This window comes from Panulirus ornatus, chromosome 12 (genome assembly GCF_036320965.1).
Source record: "Panulirus ornatus isolate Po-2019 chromosome 12, ASM3632096v1, whole genome shotgun sequence".
NCBI classification, from domain to species: Eukaryota; Metazoa; Arthropoda; class Malacostraca; order Decapoda; family Palinuridae; genus Panulirus; species Panulirus ornatus.
The window spans coordinates 68,025,078-68,052,665 of NC_092235.1; the positions used below are offsets into that span (position 1 = coordinate 68,025,078).

At 37.0% G+C, this 27,588-nt stretch overlaps 1 protein-coding gene across 2 annotated transcripts; it reads right to left on the minus strand.

Annotated features, from left to right (window-relative positions):
• Positions 1 to 9,749: 9,749 nt before the first annotated feature.
• Positions 9,750 to 26,003, minus strand: LOC139752179 (uncharacterized). Of its 2 annotated transcripts, none has more exons than XM_071668139.1 (6): positions 25,885 to 26,003; positions 23,110 to 23,320; positions 22,229 to 22,377; positions 18,239 to 18,411; positions 16,545 to 16,668; positions 9,750 to 14,653 (listed from the first exon to the last, which is right to left on the minus strand). In XM_071668139.1, exons 2-6 carry the CDS (start codon positions 23,318 to 23,320, stop codon positions 14,474 to 14,476), a joined length of 837 nt encoding a protein of 278 aa, XP_071524240.1. In that variant the 5' UTR covers positions 25,885 to 26,003; the 3' UTR covers positions 9,750 to 14,473. The 2 variants fall into 2 exon arrangements, with proteins under 2 accessions (XP_071524240.1, XP_071524239.1); XM_071668138.1 differs by having other exon boundaries at positions 25,789 to 25,984.
• Positions 26,004 to 27,588: the final 1,585 nt, after the last annotated feature.

Here is a 27,588-nt window from a genome sequence, read left to right on the forward strand (position 1 = left end):
CAACTGTTGGATGGTGTGAAAGCTTTCTTTAGAGTAGCAAATGCATGTGTAATAATAGATGGAGAGTTAAGTGAGTTTTGGTATACATCTAGGTGTGAGGCAGGGCTGTGTGATGTCACCATGGTTTTTTAACATATATAGATGGAGTGATAAGAGAGGTGAAAGCAAGACTAGGGAAAGGGGGTTCAAAGACAGAGTGCGGTGGTCAGGTTAGGTGGCTAGTGACAAGTATATCTGCAAATGATATTGTTTTGTTCGCTGAGTGTTGCAGAAGATTGTGTGTCTTATGATGTACTTAAACATAAGCAATTGAAGATAAATGCCAAGTAAAAGTAAAGTAATGGTGTTCAAAAGGAAACAGAGTGAAAGTATAGATTTTGCAAAACCTTAGAAGAAAATGTATTAAACTGTATTATAGTAATGGGGGAGAAAAACTCGAAGAGGTTAAAGTATTTAGGAGCTATCTCGGGTAAGTTTGGTGTTATGGAAGGAAAGATAAGGGAGAGAGCAGCACAGGGTAGATGAGTCTTTGGATCCCTTAATATTGAAGGGTAAAGGTGTAATTATGGTGACATCATGTACCCAAGCTGCTGACTCACCTTCACTTTGAACCATGCACCCTCCTCTACCTGCTCATGCAAATGCCTCACTCTTTTTTGATAAAAACTCGGTGCTTCTAATAGCTTTACTCTCTCACCATATATTCATAAGACCCTCCACAAAGTATCTCTCTAAAGAACTTCTCACACACATTCTTTAAAGCATTTACCTGATCCATATAAACTTTACTACTCAGAAACCACATTGTTCCTCTCCAGTCTGATGCACTGTGCATGCCATCACCCTTTCAGTAATAATAAGTTTTAAATGATAAATTCTTATTCAGGAAAAAACTTTAATAACTTTTTCAATATCAGAGATAGTAGATGAAATAATATTACTTTCACGAAACTAATTTAGCTTCTCACCTTTCCCCAGTTCATTTAGAAATATCTTTTTTTCCTGATGCAGTACAATATCAAGGGAAAATAACATCTTTCTTTCCTTTGCTAAAAGCAGGATTCTGTACTGGTGTCTTGCTAGACTTAAATGCCATAAGTGAAAGATGTACTAAATATCCAAAGAATAACTCAGCACACATGATAAGCATGAATCAGTTCTGGCAAGTACCAACTGAAGTTTGGTGTGAAAAACTAAAACCAGCACTGCCAAGTAGTGGCATCTGGAATTACTGTAGTTGTGCAAACTTGAAAGAGCTTTAATACCTGATTGAAACATGCTGGATAAAACTGTTTTGATATTTATTTATTTATTATTTATTTTGCTTTGTTGCTGTCTCCCGCATTTGCAAGGTAGCGCAAGGAAACAGATGAAAGAAATGGCCCAACCCACCTCCATACACATGTATATACATACACGTCCACACACGCAAATATACATACCTATACATCTCAATGTACACATATATATACACACACAGACATATACATATATACACATGTACATAATTCATACTGTCTGCCTTTATTTATTCCCATCGCCACCTCACCACACATGGAATAACATCCCCCTCCCCCCTCATGTGTGCGAGGTAGCGCTAGGAAAAGACAACAAAGGCCCCATTCGTTCACACGCAGTCTCTAGCTGTCATGTAATAATGCACCGAAACCACAGTTCCCTTTCCACATCCAGGCCCCACAGAACTTTCCATGGTTTACCCCAGACGCTTCACATGCCCTGATTCAATCCATTGACAGCACGTTGACCCCGGTATACCACATCGATCCAATTCACTCTATTCCTTGCCCGCCATTCACCCTCCTGCATGTTCCGGCCCCGATCACTCAAAATCTTTTTCACTCCATCTTTCCACCTCCAATTTGGTCTCCCACTTCTCCTCGTTCCCTCCACCTCCGACACATATATCCTCTTGGTCAATCTTTCCTCTCATTCTCTCCATGTGCCCAAACCATTTCAAAACACCCTCTTCTGCTTTCTCAACCACGCTCTTTTTATTTCCACACAACTCTCTTACCCTTACATTACTTACTCGATCAAACCACCTCACACCACATATTGTCCTCAAACATTTCACTTCCAGCACATCCACCCTCCTGCGCACAATTCTATCCATAGCCCACGCCTTGCAACCATACAACATTGATACCAGTTACTAAAATCGCAACCATACAACATTGATACCAGTTACTAAAATCGCAACCATACAACATTGATACTAGTTACTAAAATATGCATCTGCCTGAGAAGATATTGTAAATTATACATGAAGGAACTTTTTATGAAGGGAACAGTTTAATAATACAGCATTTTTGTGCTACTTTTGTCCAAGTGCCAGGAGGTGCAACAAAATTCATGATATCTCAGAAATTACTTTATAGAAGGCATCACTTAAAAACAATTAAATCTTTTTAAAAACCAAAAGTATACATAATAAGTACTACAAAACAAATGAATTCTTAGACTTGTTTCTGGCATTGTATATACCCATATACAGTAACCAATATTAAACACCACAGCCATACATGTACAGAGACCTAAAATATAATGGATACAGTATTTCAAAGGGTGAAGGTACAGTTATCCCATTCACTGTTTCTGTAATAAAATGATAAGCTCTCAGTATCCAGGAGCAGGGAAATAGTAGACTCCCTATGGGGTAAGAAGTTCTTTGATGAGACTGCAATCTCCACCCACTAATGATGATACAGCTTTGCTGAAAGTGCCTTCTCAATTGTAGTGTAATAACTAATACTTTTATAGAATATATGGGATAGAGATACAGGTGTTATGGGACTCTTTGAAAGTGGTTACCCTTTTTCAGAAAGAAATCACCTTGTCTAAACTGTATCAATATCAGTGGATAAAAAGGAGTATAGACTTGTTGATCCCATTCCAAAAGACTCCATTACTTCCCTGCTCATTCTTGAAGTGCAGCCTCAAAGCAACAGAAGCCCCATAAATGAGGTCCTGGGGTTATATATTCAAAATGGAGACATATAATATGGCAAGGGCAGCTGAATGCCCTAATCAAGGCCATCTCATTAATGAAATATATTTATATTTATTTCTTTATTATACTTGATCACCGTTTCCCATGTCAGCAAGGTAGTGCCAGGAAACAGACGAAGAAAGACCCATCCACTCATATACATACATATAACGAATATACTTACATATACATATCAACATGTATGTATACGTTGAAATGTATAGGTATGTATACGTGTGTGTGTGAGCGTTTATGTATATACGTGTATGAGGGTGGGTTGGGCAATTCTTTCGTCTGTTTCCTTGTGCTACCTTGCTAATGTGGAAGACAGTGACAAAGTATAATAATAATAATAACATATCACATATATACATACACAGACATATACATATATGCACATGAACATATTCATACTTGCCTTCATCCCTTCCTGATGTCACCTTGCCATACAGGAAACAGCAATGCCACCCCCTGTATCAACGAGGTAGCACCAGGAAAACACACAAAAAAAAATGCCACTCGTTTACACTCAGTCTCTAACTGTCATATGTAATGAACTAAAACCACAGCTCCCAAATTTATTGATCAACCTCTAGTGAAGGATGGGCAGCTGGGTTGAGTGTGGACCAAATGTCATAACCAGGACAGTTGGTCCTATGTGCTTAACCTGGGCAGTCTGTGAAAGCATCATATCCTATCTAATGCATACATTTTACTTTACCTTCCTACCCTAAGAGTCCCATCTATAGAGCTCCTGTAGTGCTCAGGAAGCTGGCAAAGTCCACCAAGCATGACCACAGCTTAGAAAGTTTGATGTGTGTCTTTGTAGATCAAGTGTAGGGCATTTTCAAAGTGATTATTCATTATTATTATTATTTTATCTTTTTCCAATCACTTCCTCTTAGTTCTTACACTTTTTTTCTTTCTTTTTATCTTTCCTTCCTCATATAACTTTTCTCCCTTTATGAGGAGGTCTACAAACACCTGCAGGACCCAGTTTAATTTGTACTTTTTTCTCTTACTTTTTTCTTTACCCAAGATGGCCTCTGGGGCATATTTTGTCAGTGCCCTAGTGGTAGTTAGTTAAATAGGAAACCATAAAAAGTTTGAAAATTTTTAAGATATTAGAAAAAGTTCTAGAGATGGAACCCAACCTAAGTACCAAATTTATCGACCATAGGGTGGGGGAGGGGGCGAAAGTCCTGGGAGCCTTGAAGAATGTGTGGAAGTCGAGAACATTATCTCCGAAAGCAAAAGTGGCTATGTTTGAAGGAATAGTGGTTACAACAATGTTGCATGGTTGCGAGGCGTGGGCTATGGAAAGAATTGTGCGCAGGAGGGTGGATGTGCTGGAAATGAGATGTTTGAGGACAATATGTGGTGTGAGGTGGTTTGATCAAGTAAGTAATGTAAGGGTAAGAGAGATATGTGGAAATAAAAAGAGTGTGGTTGAGAGAGCAGAAGAGGGTGTTTTGAAATGGTTTGGGCACATGGAGAGAATGAGTGAGGAAAGATTGACCAAGAGGATATATGTGTCGGAGGTGGAGGGAACGAGAAGTGGGAGACCAAATTGGAGGTGGAAAGATGGAGTGAAAAAGATTTTGAGTGATCGGGGCCGGAACATGCAGGAGGGTGAAAGGCGGGCAAGGAATAGAGTGAATTGGATCGATGTGGTATACCGGGGTCAACGTGCTGTCAATGGATTGAATCAGGGCATGTGAAGCGTCTGGGGTAAACCATGGAAAGTTCTATGGGGCCTGGATGCGGAAAGGGAGCTGTGGTTTCGGGCGTTATTGCATGACAGCTAGAGACTGAGTGTGAACGAATGGGGCCTTTGTTGTCCTTTCCTAACGCTACCTCGCACACATGAGGAGGGAGGGGGATGTTATTCCATGTGTGGCGAGTTGGCGATGGGAATGAATAAAGGCAGACAGTGTGAATTGTGTGCATGTGTATATATGTATGTGTCTGTGTGTGTATATATATGTGTACATTGAGATGTATGGGTATGTATATTTGCGTGTGTGGACGTGTATGTATATACATGTGTATGGGGGTAGGTTGGGCCATTTCTTTCGTCTGTTTCCTTGCGCTACCTCGCAAACGCGGGAGACAGCGACAAAGCAAAATAAATAAATAAATAATATCCTATCTAATGCATACATTTTACTTTACCTTCCTACCCTAAGAGTCCCATCTATAGAGCTCCTGTAGTGCTCAGGAAGCTGGCAAAGTCCACCAAGCATGACCACAGCTTAGAAAGTTTGATGTATGTCTTTGTAGATCAAGTGTAGGGCATTTTCAAAGTGATTATTCATTATTATTATTATTTTATCTTTTTCCAATCACTTCCTCTTAGTTCTTACACTTTTTTTCTTTCTTTTTATCTTTCCTTCCTCATATAACTTTTCTCCCTGGGGATAGGGGAGAAAGAATACTTCCCATGTATTCCCTGTGTGTCGTAGAAGGCGACTACAAGGGGAGGGAGCGGGGGGCTGGAAATCCTCCCATCTCGTTTTTTTTTTAATTTTCCAAAAGAAGGAACAGAGAAGGGGGCCAGGTGAGGATATTCCCTCAAAGGCCCAGTCCTCTGTTCTTAATGCTACCTCGCTAACGCGGGAAATGGCGAATAGTTTGAAAAAAAAAATTATCAATATTGTTAGACAACCTTAGGAACCCTTTTATGGGGCTGCAACAGCTTCAAGGGTGCACTGCAATTAGTGGGAGGGCAATGATGGACTCCTTTGAAGTGAGAATTTTTTTTGATGAGGCTGTTACACCTTTTTGTCCCCTGATGATGATACATCCTTGCTAAAGGTGACTTTTCACTCATTGTGTAACTGTGCAGGGAGAGTCCAGTAACACCTTTGTTCGTACATACTTTCAGACCCAAGAATCCCTTCTATCTTTATAATGCTCCTGCAGCACTTAGGAAGGTGGTCATGTCCACCAGTTAAGACCATAGGTCAGAAAGTGTATTGATGCTGTGTGTATCCCTATATGAAAAGATTGCAGTAAGAAGTGCTCAGTATCTTCATTAAGGTAGATGCATTGTGGGCATGAAGGGACTTGGGATATGTTGAAAAGGTGTTTGTAGTAATGTACGGATTGTGAAGTTTAGATTGTAGATGGGATTATGTATTGTTTTTGATGGTTGCATGTCTTAGGTGTGTGTGTGTGTGTGTGTGTGTGTGTGTGTGCATGCATATGTGTGCATCTAAAACTGAGCTGGGTGGCTAGATCTTTAGTGCTTATCAAGACATTTCAGACTGTGTTTTGTCAGTATTATGTTTGCCTGAGGGTGGGAGATTTTTGAATTTAGGTTGCTGAAGTGTGAGATGGGAATGAGCATTCTGTTTCTACTTGGGGGGGTTGGTGGTTAGTAATGTAGTGGTTTGGGTAGGAGGGGTCTCATGCTGTTGCAAAGATTTGAATGTTGAGCATGTTGTGGTGGGATTGCACTGGAAGGATCTTTGTTTCACCAAGTCAGTGATGAGTGTCTGTATTTGCTAAGTAGCAAGTAATTGTTCTGAGCACCCTAATTTGTGTGGTTTGCAGCTTTGTTTCAAGCTGAAGCAATGAAGTTCATGACAAATATATTTTAGTATGGGCTAGGTTGAGTATGACATGGTCTATGGAAATGTTATATGAGGCAGCTCCCATTGGCTTTGTGGCATGTGTTCAGCTCATGAAGTTTCTCAAGCATTAAATATTCACTAAAGCTACTTTTTTCACTAGTTATGTCACAAATGACACTTTATAGCTTGCACTTTCTTGATGTGAAAAATACATGGTAATGGTAACTTTGATTTATATTTCTAATCTTTTCAAAGTTTGGATTGGATATTTTATCACAGCCAGTATCATAACTATCTTATTTTATGGTGTCTAGGTCATCTTCAATTTCTGAACCTGTATCAGCATCTTTATCATCACAGATTTCATTTTCTTTATTAACATCAAATGTTACCAGCCTGCATGGGGTTACCCTATGAGTGAAAAGTTACCTTTAGCAAGGCTGCATTATTGGGAGTACAATCTTATTAAAGAACTTCTTACCCGAAAGGAGTCCATCATCTCCCTGCTACTGGAAGTAGTACAGCATTGGAGCTGTAAGAACTCCAAGAAAGAGTTCCTGGGTAACACCAAAGCTCTCTTAGAAAGGTGTCTTAAGCAATCGTGAAAAACAAGTTAACATGTTTTCCTGGTCAAGGATCAGAGTGCTCGACTTGATCTTTTAGACACATTCATGAAAGAAAGCTGGTGGAAGCCAGATACTCAAGACAGCTTGAAAATTAACTACTGGTGGTAACCATTTCCACCTACAATGTTCTGCACCTAAATATTTCAAACAGGATGAGAATATTTCATCACTTATAAAGACAAATTGACATTATGTGACAAGTATACCCATCACTAACAATGGATGGGTTTAAGGACACTGTATAATATATGACAAATGTAAGATTTACTTACAAAAATATGATTATACAAAAATAATTTGTAAAATATAGTAAAGTGCAAATCTTTGAATATCTTGAATTTCAAGATAAGCCATGTTGAATAATAAAGACCTTACATATTTAATTTACAGGTTTAGAGACAATGCAAATGGTGCTTATAAAGTTTTTGGTTCATTAACAGTAAAATGTAACTAACAATATGTGTTAGTCTTTGAGTAAGCATAAATATCCAAAATGTGAATGTTATGAAATAACAATTAACGAATCCGAAGGTTTAACCGAATCTTTATCATTATTGTAGTTACAGAGTTACAGCAGTACTACACATGACATATGAGATAAAACTTTTTACAAATATGCAACAAGCACAAACTGGTCTCCCTTGCTTATGATGGGGTTATTTTTCAAGACAGAAGTGGTAGAGGATGTGTGGATCAGGTGTTTGCTTTGAAGAATGTATGTGAGAAATACTTAGAAAAGCAAATGGATTTGTATGTAGCATTTATGGATCTGGAGAAGGCATATGATAGAGTTGATAGAGATGCTCTGTGGAAGGTATTAAGAATATATGGTGTGGGAGGAAAGTTGTTAGAAGCAGTGAAAAGTTTTTATCGAGGATGTAAGGCATGTGTACGTGTAGGAAGAGAGGAAAGTGATTGGTTCTCAGTGAATGTAGGTTTGCGGCAGGGGTGTGTGATGTCTCCATGGTTGTTTAATTTGTTTATGGATGGGGTTGTTAGGGAGGTAAATGCAAGAGTTTTGGAAAGAGGGGCAAGTATGAAGTCTGTTGGGGATGAGAGAGCTTGGGAAGTGAGTCAGTTGTTGTTCGCGGATGATACAGCGCTGGTGGCTGATTCATGTGAGAAACTGCAGAAGCTGGTGACTGAGTTTGGAAAAGTGTGTGGAAGAAGAAAGTTAAGAGTAAATGTGAATAAGAGCAAGGTTATTAGGTACAGTAGGGTTGAGGGTCAAGTCAATTGGGAGGTGAGTTTGAATGGAGAAAAACTGGAGGAAGTGAAGTGTTTTAGATATCTGGGAGTGGATCTGGCAGCGGATGGAACCATGGAAGCGGAAGTGGATCATAGGGTGGGGGAGGGGGCGAAAATCCTGGGGGCCTTGAAGAATGTGTGCAAGTCGAGAACATTATCTCGGAAAGCAAAAATGGGTATGTTTGAAGGAATAGTGGTTCCAACAATGTTGTATGGTTGCGAGGCGTGGGCTATGGATAGAGTTGTGCGCAGGAGGATGGATGTGCTGGAAATGAGATGTTTGAGGACAATGTGTGGTGTGAGGTGGTTTGATCGAGTGAGTAACGTAAGGGTAAGAGAGATGTGTGGAAATAAAAAGAGCGTGGTTGAGAGAGCAGAAGAGGGTGTTTTGAAGTGGTTTGGGCACATGGAGAGGATGAGTGAGGAAAGATTGACCAAGAGGATATATGTGTCGGAGGTGGAGGGAACAAGGAGAAGAGGGAGACCAAACTGGAGGTGGAAAGATGGAGTGAAAAAGATTTTGTGTGATCGGGGCCTGAACATGCAGGAGGGTGAAAGGAGGGCAAGGAATAGAGTGAGTTGGAGCGATGTGGTATACCGGGGTTGACGTGCTGTCAGTGGATTGAAGCAGGGCATGTGAAGCGTCTGGGGTAAACCGTGGAAGGCTGTGTAGGTATGTATATTTGCGTGTGTGGACGTATGTATATACATGTGTATGGGGGGGGTTGGGCCATTTCTTTCGTCTGTTTCCTTGCGCTACCTCGCAAACGCGGGAGACAGCGACAAAGTATAATATAAATATATAATATGAAAAGACTTTACTATTTTTTCATCACAGACAAATGTGAATTGTCAGTTTGCTTTGTAAGCTATGTGCAATCACATGAATTTGATCCAGTGTAACAAATTTGGGTATTATGTCATACAAGCAAATCTGGTTCTTGAGAAATCAGTACAAACAAGGGAGAACAGTACAGTGATGAGTAAAGCATTATTCTTGTTCTATAAATGCCAAAGGTCAATTAATATCTTCCAAATTACATAAAAAGAGGAAACACTAAACTAATACTGTCTATTGTATGTTACTCCTATCATTTTCAGTATGTGAATAAAATCTCAGCTTTGCTGTAGCTTTGACAAATGTAGAAAGATGGTGCACCACTCAATATATATGATTCAGATCCAACTGGAAACTACATGGAAAGTGAATTCAACAACTAAATAACACCCTTTAAATCTGTATTCAGGCAGGAGTCAGGTAAATCATAAGAATAAATAATACATTGCTTATGAAAAGAGAACTAATAGATTTTAATGTATATGATTCAGATCTAACTGGAAACTACAAGGAAAGTGAAATCAACAACTAATCACAACCTTTCAATTTATATTCAGGCAGGAGTCAGGTAAATCATAAGAATAAATAATACATTGCTTGTGAGAAGAGAATTAATAAATCTCAATATATATGATTCAGATCTAACTGGAAACTACAACGAAAGTGAAATCAACAACTAATTACACCCTTTCAATTTATATTCAGGCAAGAGTCAGGTAAATCATAAGAATAAATAATACATTGCTTATGAGAAGAGAATTAATAAATCTCAATACATATGATTCAGATCTAACTGGAAACTACAACGAAAGTGAAATCAACAACTAATTACACCCTTTCAATTTATATTCAGGCAGGAGTTGGGTAAATCATAAGAATAAATAATACACTGCTTATGAGAAGAGAATTAATAAATCTTAATGTATATGATCCAGATCTAATGGGAAACTACAAAGAAAGTGAAATCAAGAACTAATTACACCCTTTCAATTTATATACAGGCAAGAGTCAGGTAAATCATAAGAATAAATAATACACTGCTTATGAAAAGAGAATTAATAAATCTTAACCATAAAGTACAATATTCCTGACTTAAGAGGCCACCTTCAGTGAAAATAGATCTCCCTTTAAGGTGAGTGCTTAAGCAAGAGAAAAGTAGCTGGTAGTATCTATGTTTTAATAAATCTGACGTGACCCCTATGATACTATCATAGTAGTGCTTATCATAGTAGCTGCACTAGTATTTACTATCTCATTTGCTTGCGGTAAGATCAAAGATGATGTGCTATGATGATTTCTTTTGAACTCACAACAGTGAGCTTAACAATATTGGACAACTTTCTGAGCATTAATATACAGTAACTGACAACTGGTAAACAGACCTATATCTAGTTATCTACATATACATGGTGAGCCAAAAGTTACTTTACACCTACCATATACAATGCACCCATCTGCTGTGCTAATTTATGGACAGACTTTTTCAGGCTTTGCACTATGCAATCCAATATGTTGTGTTACTACTGCCAGCCTGCTGGATCAAGGCATGCTCACAACGATCCAGTTTCATGAAACTTGGAACATAACCACTGCATTGCATTGTAGTATGGTAGTGTCAATATCCTTTTTAGCAAACTTGTGTTGCACTTCATCTGTATATTGGTCTGCACTTCATAACCCCTGCACAATCAAAAACACTCAAGACTTAAGCGATAAAACCATTTTCACATTGGCACCTGTAAATGTTCTTTTTCGACTAATTCAAAATGTACATTGGTAGTAATAATCAAAAGTACTGCAATAATTATTAATGCTTTGTTATAATAATCATAAAATCATTTACTGAACAATTTAAAAATAAATCTATCATCTTTTCCCAAAGTATACCAGATATTTTCATGTTGGGATTAAGCTTATTTGCACTTGACCATTGCAAAGCAGATTTTATTGATGAGGCCAACATATTTAGAAATTTTCCAAGTCACCATATTTCATTAACTTGAATTATTCACTGAAAATTTTCTTCTTGCCTGAATACACCTTTGTCACAGAGTATTAACTATTTTTTTGGGAGCAACCATGCTACTTAGAATAAAATATTTGAGCTCAGTGTTCTCACCATTACTATAAGCCTTAGCAGTATAGCAAAACTCACACAAAATTTAAATAGCAAGCAAACATGGGCAACTGATAGGAAGATGTTTACAGGGAGATAATATTTGGTATTAAGGGTGAAGTGTGGGGGAAAGTAAAGGGAAGAGACACTTAAAGGGCCCAGAATAAAAAGCACCAATGCGGCCTGAGATGACTCTTCTAGGCCCTGGTTGTGGGCCTTGCTAAGGCAGTGCACACGAGTGCAACCCATCCCATGTTTTGTAAAACTTGTCAAAAAATATATCATACAAGAGTAAATCTGCACATACTGTACTCATGCAAAGCAAAGGTTATGTACAAAAATATTTTGGTACATACTCAGCCCTTTGGTATTTTGTCAATGTGTAAGGTATTGCCTTAAAAAAATTCAGCTGGACCTATTTAAAACCTGGCATGAAAACTCCTTGGAGTATTAAAAAAAATACATTCATAAAATCCAAATACTAAATATCTTATCATTTTTTCCTTTGATAAATCACCAATAGTATTTTCATTTTTTCCTTTGATAAATCACCAATAGTATTTTCATTGAGGGTCTCTTTAGTTTTAGAATTCTTAAAAATATTGCATTAATTGACTTGAAAAACATGGAGGGGATATATATTTCATACCACCCTTACTAGTTTGAGAGGGTGATTCTGATAACATTCAAGAAATATTATGACAGCAACTTCTCAAAATTACTTAAATGAAGTTTGAAAACATTACAAAACTTAAATCATGAGACAAATGGAACCAATAGAGGGGTGTTATGAATAGTAAAAATGAGATGCTGGGACTGGGAAGAAAGTATAACATCTAATAAAAGTAAAAAGGTAGTGTGAAAAATATGGTCTAAAAGAAAGTTGTACACTGAGGGAAGAGAGATACAGATGTAGAGGATTGCTACCATGTATGCAAATGATACTATGAATTTTACAAATACGAAGGAAGAAAAATAACAACATCCTAATGGGTTTTTCTAAGGCTGTTTTTAATGGTGGAAGAGGTCACAACCATATGGATTCGTGTTAGAGAATAAAAAAGAAAAAGAAAAAATGGCTCAAGGAGAAATAAATATACACTTTATAAGTAACTAAGAGGGCACATAGACTGAAACTAAAAAATTTGATATATCTCATCTTAAATATATTTACGGTGTTGCTCTCTTTTCTGCTTAGTAAATCACATATGTTAAGTAACTGCCTCATTTCACCTTAAATACTTATGCATCACAGATAATGAGCTGCAATTCTTTTATTATTAAAGCTGTACGACTTAAGTTTGCCATAATTGTAGTCTGTCGCAGTCTATTAACTGTATTGCGAAATCTAGAACAAATAAAGTGAAAAGTTGATGGTATACCCATCCCATGTGGGGAGTTCTTATTGGCTTTTAAGATTTCTTCTTTTTGACTGCTTTATAAAACTTAATTTTGAGATTTCTGAAAAACTGGAGTAAATCCTAAATCTAGCAATCAAGTAGGTCACCAGCCTTAGTCACTCTGATTTATTCCATAAAAAAATAACCAGAACTAGGTCAAGCCACCCTTATTATCCATGTGTTCATAAATACCTTTCCTTGTCTCTTCTTTTTCCATGACATTTTTGTCTATCACAAGCCTTACAAAAAAGGTAGTAATCATTCCTCAAGTGGGCAAACAAGTATGTACCTCCATGCTACTTTCCATCTTATCAACCATATCTTCATTTGTAATTCCTGTCTATTGTTATCTATCTATCTATATGGCTAATATCTATCCCCTCTGGGAACTCCCATCAAGGGGGTGTCCATGGTAAAAGAGTCCCCACTTATCCATGTCCTTATATGCCTTCCTCACATACACCATTAGATGCATTCTTCCACCATTTCTCTCCCTCCAGTACTCTTACTCTTACACTCTATTTCTCCATGTCACAGGTGATCTTCCTCTCACACCAACCCCTATATTTATACCACCATACACTCTTCTTGTAAACACCCCATCTTGCATTCTTTCCATGCGCCCAAACCACCTCAAAGGATGTATTGCACTTTATCCACTCTACCACTTCGTTGTTCATTTCCTTTGCATTCCCTGCCATATCATATCTCTCTTACATCCCAACATTTCTTTTTTCATTCTGTCTAATCATACTACATGCTCCTCTCAAATAGCTCATTTCCATAGCCTAGATTCTTGACCTCTGTGATTTATTCCAAATCCATGTTTCAGTTGCATAGGTCAGGGTTGGGAGGATCGTGATGTCCCTTAATCATTTTTTCACTTCCATACTTACACCTCTACCTTTCATTATTCTATTAGGGACCCAATGACTTTGACCCTATAATTATTGCTATCTGCTGGAAGTCTTGATGTTCCCTCTACTGGGCTTTGTAAGAGATTCAGAGACAATGAAAGTTCATTGGGTAATGTTTTTTTTTATAAGTTTGTGCACAAAAGTAATCATTATTCAAAATAAAAAAAAAGTTTTGCAAAAATGTTTGTCTTTTACTTAAAAAAATAGAGTTAAATATCACTTACTTTTCCTGTCAACTATTCCTAAAACTCCTGTGCATAACTTTTGTGCATGGAAAGAAAGGGAATTACTGGTTGGGGTATATTTGCCCAGGGCTATTGACTCCTAAATCCTTCCCTGAGTGTGTTTATGGTATATCAGACCAAATTTTTGGCTGCCAAAAGAGCTAACATTTTGACTTAAAAGATGTTAACGATATGACTTTATATCAGAGTCAAATATACCTTTGTGTCATAAGTTTTTCATGAGATTTTGGATATAAATATATAGTATATAAATTAACGTACATGCAAATCTTTGTAAGTATGAAAAGCTGACACCTCAATGAGCACAGTAGTGTCACCTGCCACTTATTTAAGTACTAGCTAATTATGCACTTTCTATTAAATAGGGCTCTTCATTTAAGTTTCCTGAAGGGTATACAGTGTCAGCAAACTAATTTAACAAAATAATCTTTTTCAATAACAGCAGCACTCAATTCTCCAACTGATTTTTACCTCCACTTCTGTATTTATGAAACATCAAAGCATTAAACAGAGAAACCAGCCACTGAGAATAAATATTACAGAGGAGAAGAATTCTTTGTTTGAAATGATATATGGAGTAGGAACACTGAGAGACTGAGCAACCTTTCTGAGTTCTAATAATGGCAGGATCAAATGGAGAATATCAGGAATCATAAAGAATATATCTCGTAGCACCTGGAATACAAAGTGAGCATCAGCATTACTAAAATTATAATTTATGTAATAACCTGTATAATATTTTTTTTACATAAAATTATTACTCAGATAACACCAATATCAACATTCTGCACATACATATGCTTAACATGTTAAAATTGCAATGAAGACAGTACAGAAAGGTGTAATAATAAATGCAGGATCATCCAAGATTTTCACTTGCCTTCATCCATTCCTGGTGCTACCCCGCCCCACTGTAAACAGCATCGCTTCCCCCTGCTTCAGCGAGGTAACACTAGAAAACAGACAAAATAGGCCACATTCATTCACACTCAGTCTCTAGCTGTCATGTGAAATGCACCGAAACCACAGCTCCCTATTCACATATGTGTACCACAGAACTTTCCACGGTTTACCACAGACGTTTCGCATGCCCTGTTATATGGTTGCAAGGCATGGGTTATAGACAGGGTTGTACGGAAGAGGGTGGATGTGTTGGAAATGAAATGCTTGAGGACAATATGTGGTGTGAGGTGGTTTGATTAAGTAATGAAAGGGTAAGAGAGATGTGTGGAAATAAAAAGAGTGTTGTTGAGAAAGCGGAAGAGGGTGTGTTGAAATTGTTTGGACATAAGGAGAGAATGAGTAAGGAAAGATTGACAAAGAGGATATATGTGTCACAGGTAGAGAGAAGAAGAAGAAGCAAGAGACCAAATTGGACGTAGAAGGATGGAGTAAAAAAAGATTTTGAGTGATCAGGGCCTTGAACATGCAGGAAGGTGAGAGGCATGCAAGGAACAGAGTGAACAGGAACAATGTGGTGTACTGGGGTCGAAATGCTGTCAATGGACTTAACCAGGGCTTGTGAAGCATCTGGGGTAGACCATGGAAAGGTCTGTGAGGCCTGGATGTGGATAGGGAGCTGTGGTTTTGGTGCATTACACATGACAGCTAGAGACCGAGTGTTAACGAAAGTGGCCTTTTTTTTTGTCTGCTTTCTTGGCGTTACCTTGCTGGAGGGGGGGAACACTATTTCATGTGTGGCAGGTTGGCAATGGGGATGGATGAAGGCAGCAAGTATGAATATGTAGATGCGTGTATATGTTGGTAAGAACATTAGATAGGAGCCTATGGAAACACTATGCTGAATTGCCCTCTGCCAGTGGCCTGTTGAGGGTGAGGCACAAAAGGCTAAGAAGCAGCACTGGAGTTCACCAGTTATGAAGACTTTTGCTGTGGCCACTCCTTCAACGGAGTTCCCAGAGGGAACGGGCATCAAAGATACAGATAAACAGATAGATTAACAAAATCAGTAAACTCCAGGGAGAATAAGAAAACATTTTGGGAGATTAATGACGTGAGAAAAACTGACAGTTGTGAAAGGGAACAAAACTCTAGAAATATGTTCTAATGTGTAATTAATGTAAAGGATACACTGCAAAAATGAGCCTTCATGGAAGCCAAGTGCTGACCAAGAGATGAACTCCAATATGGAGACAACTAATTACAGGATTTCTGTGTGTACAATGTTTCCGAAGATGCAGGTGCAAAGTTTATGCAGTGTATATGACAGAGAATGACAGCATCAGGAGGATTTATGAATTCTAGTTATGGGTTTTTGAAAATGACAAAGTTACATTAAAGATGTATGCGGCTGTATGCATTCCAGTAAAGGGTAATTAAAAAGGATCAGATTATTTTACTGAGCTGGTTTGGAGATTATGATAATGTGGTTATGCAAAGAGACAAACTGTGTGGGTGAAATAAAGGAAGCAAGGTAAAATGTAAAATTGAAATCAAGTGCATGCCAATTTAATCCATAAATCACTGAGACAGTAAATGCACAAGTATCTATAAGGGAGTTTTGGATAAGCTTTATATGATCTACATGTACACCTGAAACTCTTACCTGATGAAGCATACCATTCCCCTGAACAACATTGCTGATAAACTGATCAAAACCTGAGGTCATGATGTGAAGAATGGCAATGTCAATAATGATAAGGGCTTGTTTTGCAGTTACACTTATGCTTCTGAAAAAAAGATAACATTATGTAATGACTTGTTCTGATCAAGTAATAGTTTTCATATTAACATAAACTTGATTCAAACAGGCAGAAGTAGATGGAGATGGTCCACAAAGGATTTCATTATTCATTACAAAGGTGGCATCCAACCTGGTAGTACAGCTTTCAAGCAGGAATTTTTAAAACTGAGAGGGGTAATGAATGTACAGGAAAGTGCTCCAAAAACTTCAGTGTGGTTGATTTAAATATATCATAAAAGTAAAGAAGCCACAAGTGTTTCAAGGCACATACTCATCAGCTTTCCATCCACTAACCTATCCAGCTATCTATTTATATCTCTGATGTCTGCTTCCTTCAGGAACTTCCTTAAGGGGGAGGCCATGGCAAAAGAGTCTCCACAACTAGTGAACTACAGTGCTGCTTTTTAGCCTCTAGTACCTCACCCTTAATAGGCCACTGACACGGTAACTCTTGCGCAGTGTTTTCAGAGGCTTCGACCTAATGTTCCAAATGACTCTTTCTACTTAATGTTTTTACCTACAGAGCCAGCCTCTTACTTCTACTTAACGCTCCCACCTAATGTTCCTACCTACTCCTTCTATCTATTGCTCCTATGTGAGAAGTATTCTTTCCCCCCTATCCCCAGGGATATATTTATATTTATATTTATATTTATCATACTTAATTGCTGTTTCCCGAGTCAACGAGGTGGGGCCAGGAAACAGACGAAGAATGGCCCATCCACTCATATACACATATACATACATAAATACCCACATACACACATATACATACATATTCATGTCAATATATACATACATATACATGTGCAGACATTACATATATACACATGTATATATTCATGCTTGCCTTCATCCATTCCTGGCACTACCCCACCCAACAAGAAACAGCATCACTATCCCCTGCTTCAGCATGGTAGCACCAGGAAAACAGACAAAAAAGGGCCACATTTGTTCACACTCAGTCTCTTGCTGTTTTGTGTAATGGAAATGATGAACACCTTGCGTGCTGAAAAAGGACTGGTGACTGGGACTACTTGGTATAAAAAGAGGGACATACACAAGTATATGCATTTGAGTAGGAGGCACTAGTGGATTACAATTATTGATAGGCATGTAAAAGCGAGACTTATGGATGTAAATATGCTGAGAGGGGCAGCTGGTGGGATGTCTAATCACTATTTTTTGGAGGTGAGGGTGAAGATTTGAAAAGATTTTTGGAAAAAGGGAAACAATGTTGGTGAGAAGAGTGATGGAAGTAAGTGACCTTGGAAATAATAATGGAGTGAAGAAATACCAAAAGAGATTGAGTGCAGAATGGCAATGTCAATGAGAACAATTAACATGTGGATGATTAGAGTAAATTACATGCTTCTTTTATAAATAATAAACAAATCTCTTCCTTTTACATGTCCAAAATCATTTCTAGATGTAGGCTCAAGCTAATTTTTCTGAATCTTGAAGGGAATACCAACAACTTTTACTTCTGAGACCTGCATATTGTTGACTTATGAAATAAATAATTCTTCAAAATAAATATGTCTCTTTGAACTTACTTGTCTAACAAATATACGACACTGATAGTTGAGGCCATCTCCGTGATAGAAAAGAAAAGCTGGTGGTTCCACTGGTTGTAGAAGTCATCATTCCAATAATTGAAGTAGGACCACCAAGAGTAGTAGTGAGGGTAGATACTAGCACCCAGCAGAACCAACATGGACACACGTATCTAGGGTATCACAAAACAAACAACAATTCCAGGAATGTGCTGATTTTTGATAAGTCAGTCTGAAATACATATCTAAATAATACAGTAAATATTATCAACTGCAATCAATAAAAAAGTGGTCTTAAATCTAAAAAAAAAAAAAAAACAGTGAATGTGACTTAATCCAGTCTGATGCACAAAGCCTTCACAGGTTTCCTGCTTCCATGTGGGACATGGGGTTTTATAACTTTTAATCTAGCACTTTTGAAAGCATACCAGTGGGGGTGATATCATAATCATGTTGCCAAGAAAATGAAACATTCATTTCTGAAAATATCATACCAGTTAAAATTTACTTGCTGTAGTGACCACATCTCAAGCTCTGTTAGTGAAGTTTCATAATCTCTTTACAGCTTGTAACATGAAAGTAGTTTTACAGATGCAGAAGCTTGATGACTCTTCAGAAGTATTTATCATCCAAAGTGTATGCGCATCATAGTCACTGAATATTTGAACTTCATTTCTTCATTCTCTCTTATGTTGAATACTTACTACTACTACTTGTTCATTAACATATGGTATACTTTTCTGATATCATTTACACAGATATCATCTTTAAAAAGTCTAATCTATCATTATTTTCTTGTTCTATGTTCATGCATGCAAATACTTAAAGTACTTTTGAATTTGCATCTAAGCTTTGAATATCCTTTCCTTCATTCAATCATTCTTGCTTACAAAAGACACCATTATTTTTTGTTAGCATTTCTTATTTTTCTTTTAACTGTTCCATACTTTTTCTGCTTATTGTATATCATTTTTTCCCCATTTTATTTTTCTAATAATCTGCTAATTTCCTTCTCTTGGTATAATTCTCTATATATTTTCCCTTGCATGTCACTAATTCGGTAACCAAGTGATCTATACTGGTGAAAAACAACTATGTACTAGCAGAGCTTTCACTAAAACCATTCCAATTTATGTTCTCTATCATATTATTATCAATGTCACATTGTATTTTGCCAAAGTAGATAATGAAGTTTATCCCTGGGGATAGTGTAGAAAGAATACTGCCCACGTATACTGTGCACATTGTAGAAGGTGACTAAAAGGCATGGGTGCAGGGGCCTGGAAATCCTTCCCTCCTATTTTTACTTTCCAAAAGAAAGAACAGAGAAGGGAGCCAAATGAGGATTTTTCTCTCTAATGTTCAGTCATCTGTTCTTGACACTACCTCACTAATGAGGTGAATGACAAAAAAAAGTAGTTTTTAATACTTTCATCATCCCTTCTTTCACTTGGATTGCAATAGTCTACCTCTACTTTATAATTTGTAGGACACTTCCATAGTGTTATGATCAGAGATACTCATTTTAGTGACTTCAATGTCCACAAGATTCCTAGTTTAGCAACATGGCATCTGGTTTGTTGAGATCCATCTGAGGAATCATCCCAACAAAAGGGATCCAACTGAATGCATCATTTCCTGTTGAAAAATTCTGCTGTCATGGAAATCAATAGGGTGCCTGCTGATACACTGGAAACTCCTTAAAGAGAAGAAGCCTGGAGAAACAGGCCTTTGTACTTCGTTACGGATTTTTTTTGGGGGAGGGGGCTCACTCCAAAAGATAAAAGGTCTCCTTGAGCCTTTGCCTATTAGTGAAAGGAAAGGGTTCCTGGACTCAAGACTTTCTGGGAGATGAAGAAAAATGATACCAACAGCTCCTTTATGTTGATAAACAAGAACTTTTGTTTTCTCTTCCACAATTTTGCACTTACATGGTCTTCTGTGAAATGGAAGCCCCATCTATGATGTGGGATCTTTCCCATCCAGTAGAGTAGCAGGAAGAGCTGTCTCTGGTACAAGCCTTTAGTGACAAAAAAGCTTCTTTTAACTATAATGCCATCATTTGGCCTGCAGCCTCACTAAGTCACTGCACTGAGATTCAAAGCAACTTTCCAAAAGGTATTCTAGTTGATGATGAGACACCATAAGCTGGGAGTGAGCTGATAATGCATTGTTGTGTAGTCCAGGGCTTTGCCCTCCATGAAACAGAGATAACCATTGAGTGATCCAAACTGATCTGACCCAAGTTGACTTCTGACTGAGAATCACATGAGATTTCTGTTTAAATCTTTTGTTACCATTAGCATCAATCTATGCTTATGGAGCACCATGCTAATGGAGTCAATTCATGCACATAATTTCCTGCCATACATTGAAATCTTACATTGTAGGCTGGTGATAGATGGCAACCAAAACAAAGGTTAAGTCACTGAAGTTGCCTGGGGGCCTTAGTAACCCGCTATTGACCATGGTAGATGTCTTTGCACCTTCTCCTGGGACTCACTGAATCTGCAGTCCACATCACTGCCTATAGTGCTCACCACCAAGTCCCAATGCCCGTACTTATAATTAGCCAATCTGATAGATAAAAGTTCTTCCTAAATGGGGAATGTTTATGCGTATTAATCAGTAAGAATAGAATCATTATATATTTTTACATTTATCTATAAAACAATTGCTGTTTCCTGCATCAGTGAGGTAGCGCCAGGAAACAGACGAAGAATGGCCCATCTACTCATATATACATATAAATACATAAATGCCCACACACGCACATATACATACCTTTACATATCAACATATACATACACAGACATATACATATATACATATGTACATATTCATACTTACTTACCCTCATCCATTCCTGTTGCTACCTCACCCCACAGGAAACAGCATCGCTACCCCATGCTTCAGTTAGGTAGCGCCAGGAAACATGATTTCTTTCCTTAAATACTTAGGCTTGCATCTAGTAAATAATGTATCATACCTAAACTAAGAATGGTTAAATCATAATTCAAAAGAAAAATTGTTTTTTTATATTTTTGTGCACCTAGTCAAAAATAATAATAGTAAAAATTTTTTGGTACTTGATAGTTTAAAAAATTCAATTGTGCACCAAATGGAGTAATTCAATTCTAAATTTTGATTTTATGATATGATTTTACACCTTTCTATCTCTAGCACCTATCCTCTGTTTCCTGCTTAAGTAGGGTAAGACCACGAACAGATAACTGAGCTCTCAGAAGAAAAATTCTCACTATGCTCTGACCTCTGCTCTTTCTTTCGGGAAGTAATAACACAGGAGGGTATGACTTCCAGTCTTCACTCACCCCTCTTAGTCACCTTTTATGAAACATGGGATATATATAACATTCATTCTCCCCAGGACCATATTATCATGATCCTTCAACATCTATGCTGTGAGGTTTTGGAAAATACTGAGACACTAGAAAATATATAAACAAAACACTGAAAAGTCAAAACCCATACAAATGAAATTTCACCATATGCGCTGAAGACTGTATGCAGATACACCAGACAAACCACTTGAAATACTGTTAAGGATGTTGCTGGATTGAGGCAAAGAGCTAAGGTAGTGGAATAGGGTAAACAACACACCTTTAAAAAAAGAAACATGAAGGGGTACTGAGTTACAAACCAGTCTCTCAGATGAGTATACTTTGTAACATTCTAGTATCCTTTTAACAAGCCTCTCAAATTTCTACAAGAGAGTGGGTTCTGTCTTAGACAAAAGGGAAGACTGGTAGATTTTATGTATCTGAACTGCTAGAAGCACATGACACTTGCCACATTGGAAGCTAGTTAAGAAGCTGAATCACTGGGCAGGAATAAAGAAAGACTCGTATGATGGACAGAAGGTTAGCTTAGTCAAAGGGAATGTAGGATGCACATCTGAGGAACCCTTCTCAACATGGGTGGAGGTTACCAGTGCATTTAAAAACCAATCTCTTTCAGACTAAAACTCACCCCTCCAGCCAAGTACAACCTCACCACTCTCTTGATTGTTTCATATAAGAGTATGACAGCCAGGACTGTCACAGTCCAAATCTTGAAAGTACTGGAAGTGATGTTGAAGTACACATGCTTGTAACCTGCTGGCCCTCTCTCATATATTCCTGAAAAAGATACAAGAACATAATCACAAAAATCTGATGTTCCATCAGTAAATTCTATTTTCTCTTCTGCCCACATATATACTGATAATTTGCATTTTTCCAACAGTACCATTTTACTAACTCTGATGGTCATCTCTGTATTGTAATAATGATATAATGTTAACAATTTCATGACTTTTGTTCATAAGTTCCATCAGTGAATTCCATTAAGTTCTCTTGTCCACTTTTATATTGATATTTTACATTCTTTTTGACTGTATCATTTTATTAACTCTTACATCATCTGTATGATATGTAACTAAACTTTCTTTTACCTAAATGTCTATGCCTGACAACATTATAAATATCACTAAAGCTCATGACATTGCTTGTAGCACACCAAATACAAACATTTTCTTCATTAGATATCTTTTTGTTTATTGTTACTTAAAATTTTCTATGGGGATCCTCAACCCATCTTTCTCTTTCATCCTTTATGTAATTTTACTACATCAGAATGATTAGCTTGTGTAAATTTCTGATTAAAATATCACCCACCAGCCAATAATTATTTTTCCAGCCATGGAAATGGATAAATCTTCAGCAACTGTATAAGAGGGTTAGTTGAGTGTGTCTTGCAACTCCCTTGGTGTACCTAGACACAAACAGACAAAAAACTGAAGTTTTTCTATAGTGAAAATAAGGTACAGATAAGGAGAGGAGTTTTACTAAAATGGAGCATATTAATCTTACCTTTAAAAATAGTGTCCCAACAAGAACATGAACACAAATTGCGGTCAACTTTGTAATTGAATTCATCCCAGAGATGAGAGATTATGCCAAAGTGGAAGAAGGGTAGCAGAACTGGGACTAAAAATCCTGCTACCACTCCTGCAGCTGCAGACCTGAAGTGCAATGACTGTGGTAACTCTGAGGTGCTGAAGTGTAGCGGCAGCTGATGCATCTGTCAAATAATACAAGTCTTGTTGAGTAATACTATGCTTTTGGTAAATCTCGAGTTTAAGGTTTCCACTCTATTTCTTTATGAAACTTAATGGAACTGGTACCAATGCATTTCTTACACTTATCAGAGTTTTTAGAGATCAAAGTGTGATTTGGACCAAAAGCTTATAAGATAATGAACAGGTCACCATGGAGAGGATATGAAGGTAAATTAAAAGTGTGGTATGAAGAAGTATAAATTGGTGAAGTGTCTAAGAATCAACAGTATCTATGAAAATCTCACTCAACTTCCAACTTGCAGCTGACATAGACCCAAAATTTCAATATTTCATTTGAAATATAACTGTGGTTCTCTATCTATCTATCTAACGTTTGTTCCCACCTGGAACTCCCTCAAAGGGGTGGTCACGGCAAAAGAATCTCCATAACTAATAAACCACAGTGCCGCTGCTTAGCCTTTAGTGCCTTACCCTTAACAGGCCACTGATAGAGGGAAACTGTAATGCAGTGGCTGCACAGGCAAAATTCCCAAAGTAAAGGAGCATACTGGAAGAGTAAAGATAGAACATCTTTCCCTCAATCTAGCCTAAGGAAAAACCACTATGGGTTGCAGGTGCTCACACCATTAAAAACACTAGTCTCAGTGACCAGAAGCATAATGATTTCACTTGAGGGCATCATATACTTGTAGTAACATTAAACTTTAGCCATGTATGGCCTTTGAAAATATATGGGGGTTGGTCAAAGCTTTTTGTGGACACTGTAAACACTATGCAGAAGTGATCTGTGGCAAGGCAACCATAATTTCAAGCATTATTTTTTACCTACAAAAATGTTTATGATAGGTGGGAAAAGGTAAATGTAAGTAAAACACTAGTATGAGTCAACAGAACATGAAAACCACACCCAGCTTCACTGAGAAGCCAAGATGTACCTTTATTTTCAGGATTATGGTCAAGATACACCAGGCGGTTTCGTCATACTCCAGCCAATTTTCATGTGGTCGAAGTAAACATTCGGAGAACAAACTTATCAACTGAATGCAAACAAATGTTTTAATGAATATTGAATATAGAGATAATCTAGCTTGCCATGGGAATTTAAGGGAGATTTCAAGAGTTCTGTTGAATTTTAAAGTAACTAAAATACTTTTAACTTACATTTTTTTCCACATCATAACCCTCCCCTCTACAATTACCTTACAGTTGCATAAAAACCAATGTACTAAAATATGTTTCCTTGGCTTGAATAACTTCTGCAACATAAAAGAAGTTTATTGATATGTGTACCATGGAAATCCATAATTTTTTGGAGGTGTCTGTAAGAAGTGATGTGGACTAGGGGAGCATTATCTCTTTTTTTTTTTTACAAAGTGACAGAATCACTATGATAATCAAATAAAATGCTAAGATAAAAGTCAGAGAAATACAAATTTACATTGGTAAAACCTGCAAAAAGCTCACCTAAGGGCTATGATTTACTTTAATATCCTGTATTGTTCTCCAGTATCGTTTTCCTCCTGATATAAAACTTGCATGCATTGGAGCAGGTAAGGTAAACAAATCAACCAGCGTATGTAAGTGACCATAACTCATTGTCTTACATACTGAAAATATGGTATATTTAGGACTGTAGGGAAAGTTAGGTACTGCAAGGTTTTCACAGGTTCAGTTGATTGCTAGAAGCCTTTCCCTCACTTTTAATCCACATTATCCCTAATAAACACTGCCTTTCCCACTATATTTACCACCACAAGAAAAAAAGTCGTGCTACAGACCACATTCCCCAATCTGTGTCGATTATATATGTGTAAAATCACTAACATGCATTTTTTCCTAATCCTTACATTATTTCTGTGGTGCCCCTAAAATGAAACTTAAATTATTACATTTACACTGCTGAACAAAATCCCTCAATATCTGGGTACATTTTTCAAGTATAGCCAAATCAGCTATTTACCTTAATTAATATTGGTTTTAGAGGTATATATCAATTCTGATCAACCCAAACCTTACCCAAACCGACTCTTCTTAACCCATTCCATATCTTGAACCTGGTCATCTTTGCACTTAGCACAAGTATTGTTCTTGCAACTCACATCAAAGTACGAATACTTACTAGCTCATAAAATAGACCAAATCGGGCATCACTGTACAAATTATAAATATTAAAGAATATAACCTTTAGTGAAAATAATTGACTATATTTACCCATAACGACTGGCTGCAAGTTATATATATATACATATATATATGTATGGCACCTGTGCACCCCTAATTATGAGCCTCAGTAAAACATGAATGGCAGTAGACTAGGTTAAGAAGTGAGATCATGAACTGGATAATATACCTGCGACTCATTAATGGGAAAACTAAGGAACCTTATTGGAAGGAATCCTTGGCAACAGATTTAAGCAGCAAGTACACAAAACTCATAATATTGTCACCAGTAGGAAGCTGTGAATCCCACCTGGCCAGATTAGAGTACTTCATGCAACAAGCAAGACTGCCTTCCAGACATCAGCTCTTTATCATTAATTTGTCAGACTTAAAAATCAAGACCGGCCTGGTATTCCCTGTAGGTAGAGTGAAGGTGATCAGGACAGGTAGATGCTTGGGAAGCTCATTGTTAGTGAAAGCAGGTATCACCACGCCCACAGCCGATAATCTAAATCATACGGTTATACATTTCTAAAAATGTATTTATTTATATGTATCTACATAGGAATAGAGTATCAATCCAAGTATTAAGTGTACCATTGAACAATGGCAATGAAGAAAAAAGGTAATCGGCGCTCATTATTTACATTGGCACGTTAACGTAAAGCTTCCACAACCTGTCTGGAAAAATATTCTTTACATTTTAGTTAACATATATATATATATATATATATATATATATATATATATATATATATATATATATATATATATTTCTGTGTGTATGATTCAAAATCAATTGGTATCCCTAACAATAATGGTAACGTAGAAGCATTTTCATGTAAACAACAGAACCGAATTCATGCAAACTATTATGAAGTAATATAAAATCATTTTTATTTTTATAAAAGTAAACAGTATAAGGAAGTCATATGATCTGATATATATATATATATATATATATATATATATATATATATATATATATATATATATATATATATATATATATATATATATATTGAATAACTTTAGTAAGTAAGGACGGAGTGATGTGCATTCTAGTATGAGAACTTCATAGTTTTTCTCTTTTGTGTAAGCTGTGCCAGATTACATTTGTTTACTTGTTGAGATTAGGTCACGTTGAGTTAGGGACGGTGAGTGTAGCCACAAAAAAATGTTCGTTAGAGATATCATAAATCATCCTTGATCATGCAGTAACACACACTTTACAGGAAGATATAAAGAAATGAATTATTGACTCAAGCATAAACAATTACTGACAGGCACTATAACCCATGAACACAACTAGGATAAGCACTTAGCTATATCTGTATATCTCTAATACTCAAATTTGTCGAGCGCCTGAAATGTCTTGCTGAAGTTATGTCAAGTTAGGTGGTAAAATAGAAATAACTTACTAGTCTACCTTCCTCAAGACAACAACGTTGCTGAAAACAATCCACAAAAGTTATCCTAAGAACTCAGATCAAGTGATGCATCTTTGATATATTAAGTTTGCCATTTTCATGAGTCCTGCAAGAATGAATTCGTGTTATTTACTCTAACTAATAGTAACAGAAATTGATATGGAGACAAGGAGTCATGTAAGGGTATGAACAATCATGTCCTCAGAGTAAATTCACGTAAATTCAGCCGTTATAGAGATCTGCAGAGGATGACTGAACAACATTACAGGTTCTGTGCTGGATTTGACAATCGGCTCCGCTCTAGTCGTATATATATATATATATATATATATATATATATATATATATATATATATATATATATATATATATATATATATATATATATACCATGCCTAGCTGTTTCATCACTTTCAGTAGCCTTAAGCAGAAAATCTTGTTCTCCCAGGTTTCCTGTGAAAGAATCTGAATTCTAATTTTCATTTCTTCATGTCATGTTAATACATATATGACGATCAATACTGAAATTTCGTTTTCGTTTGTTTGTGAAATTGTATGATAGCTGCTCCAGACGGTGAAGATGGGTGCACCCGAACGTACAGATTCCAATTCAGTCTTCGGATAAAAGTTTCTGTTTTAATTGACTAATTAAAACAAACACCAGTGAAACAATTCTTATA

Bases quoted from the DNA above. Each gene is read 5' to 3' on its own strand.
- LOC139752179 (XM_071668139.1), bottom strand. From the start codon at position 23,320: ATGCATCAGCTGCCGCTACACTTCAGCACCTCAGAGTTACCACAGTCA. The intron at 22,378-23,109 runs GTAAGATTAATA...TATCTTTTTCAG, and splicing joins TTGGGACACTATTTTTAAAG to GAATATATGAGAGAGGGCCA. The intron at 14,654-16,544 runs GTAAGAGTTTCA...TTTGTATTCCAG, and splicing joins GGAATGGTATGCTTCATCAG to GTGCTACGAGATATATTCTT.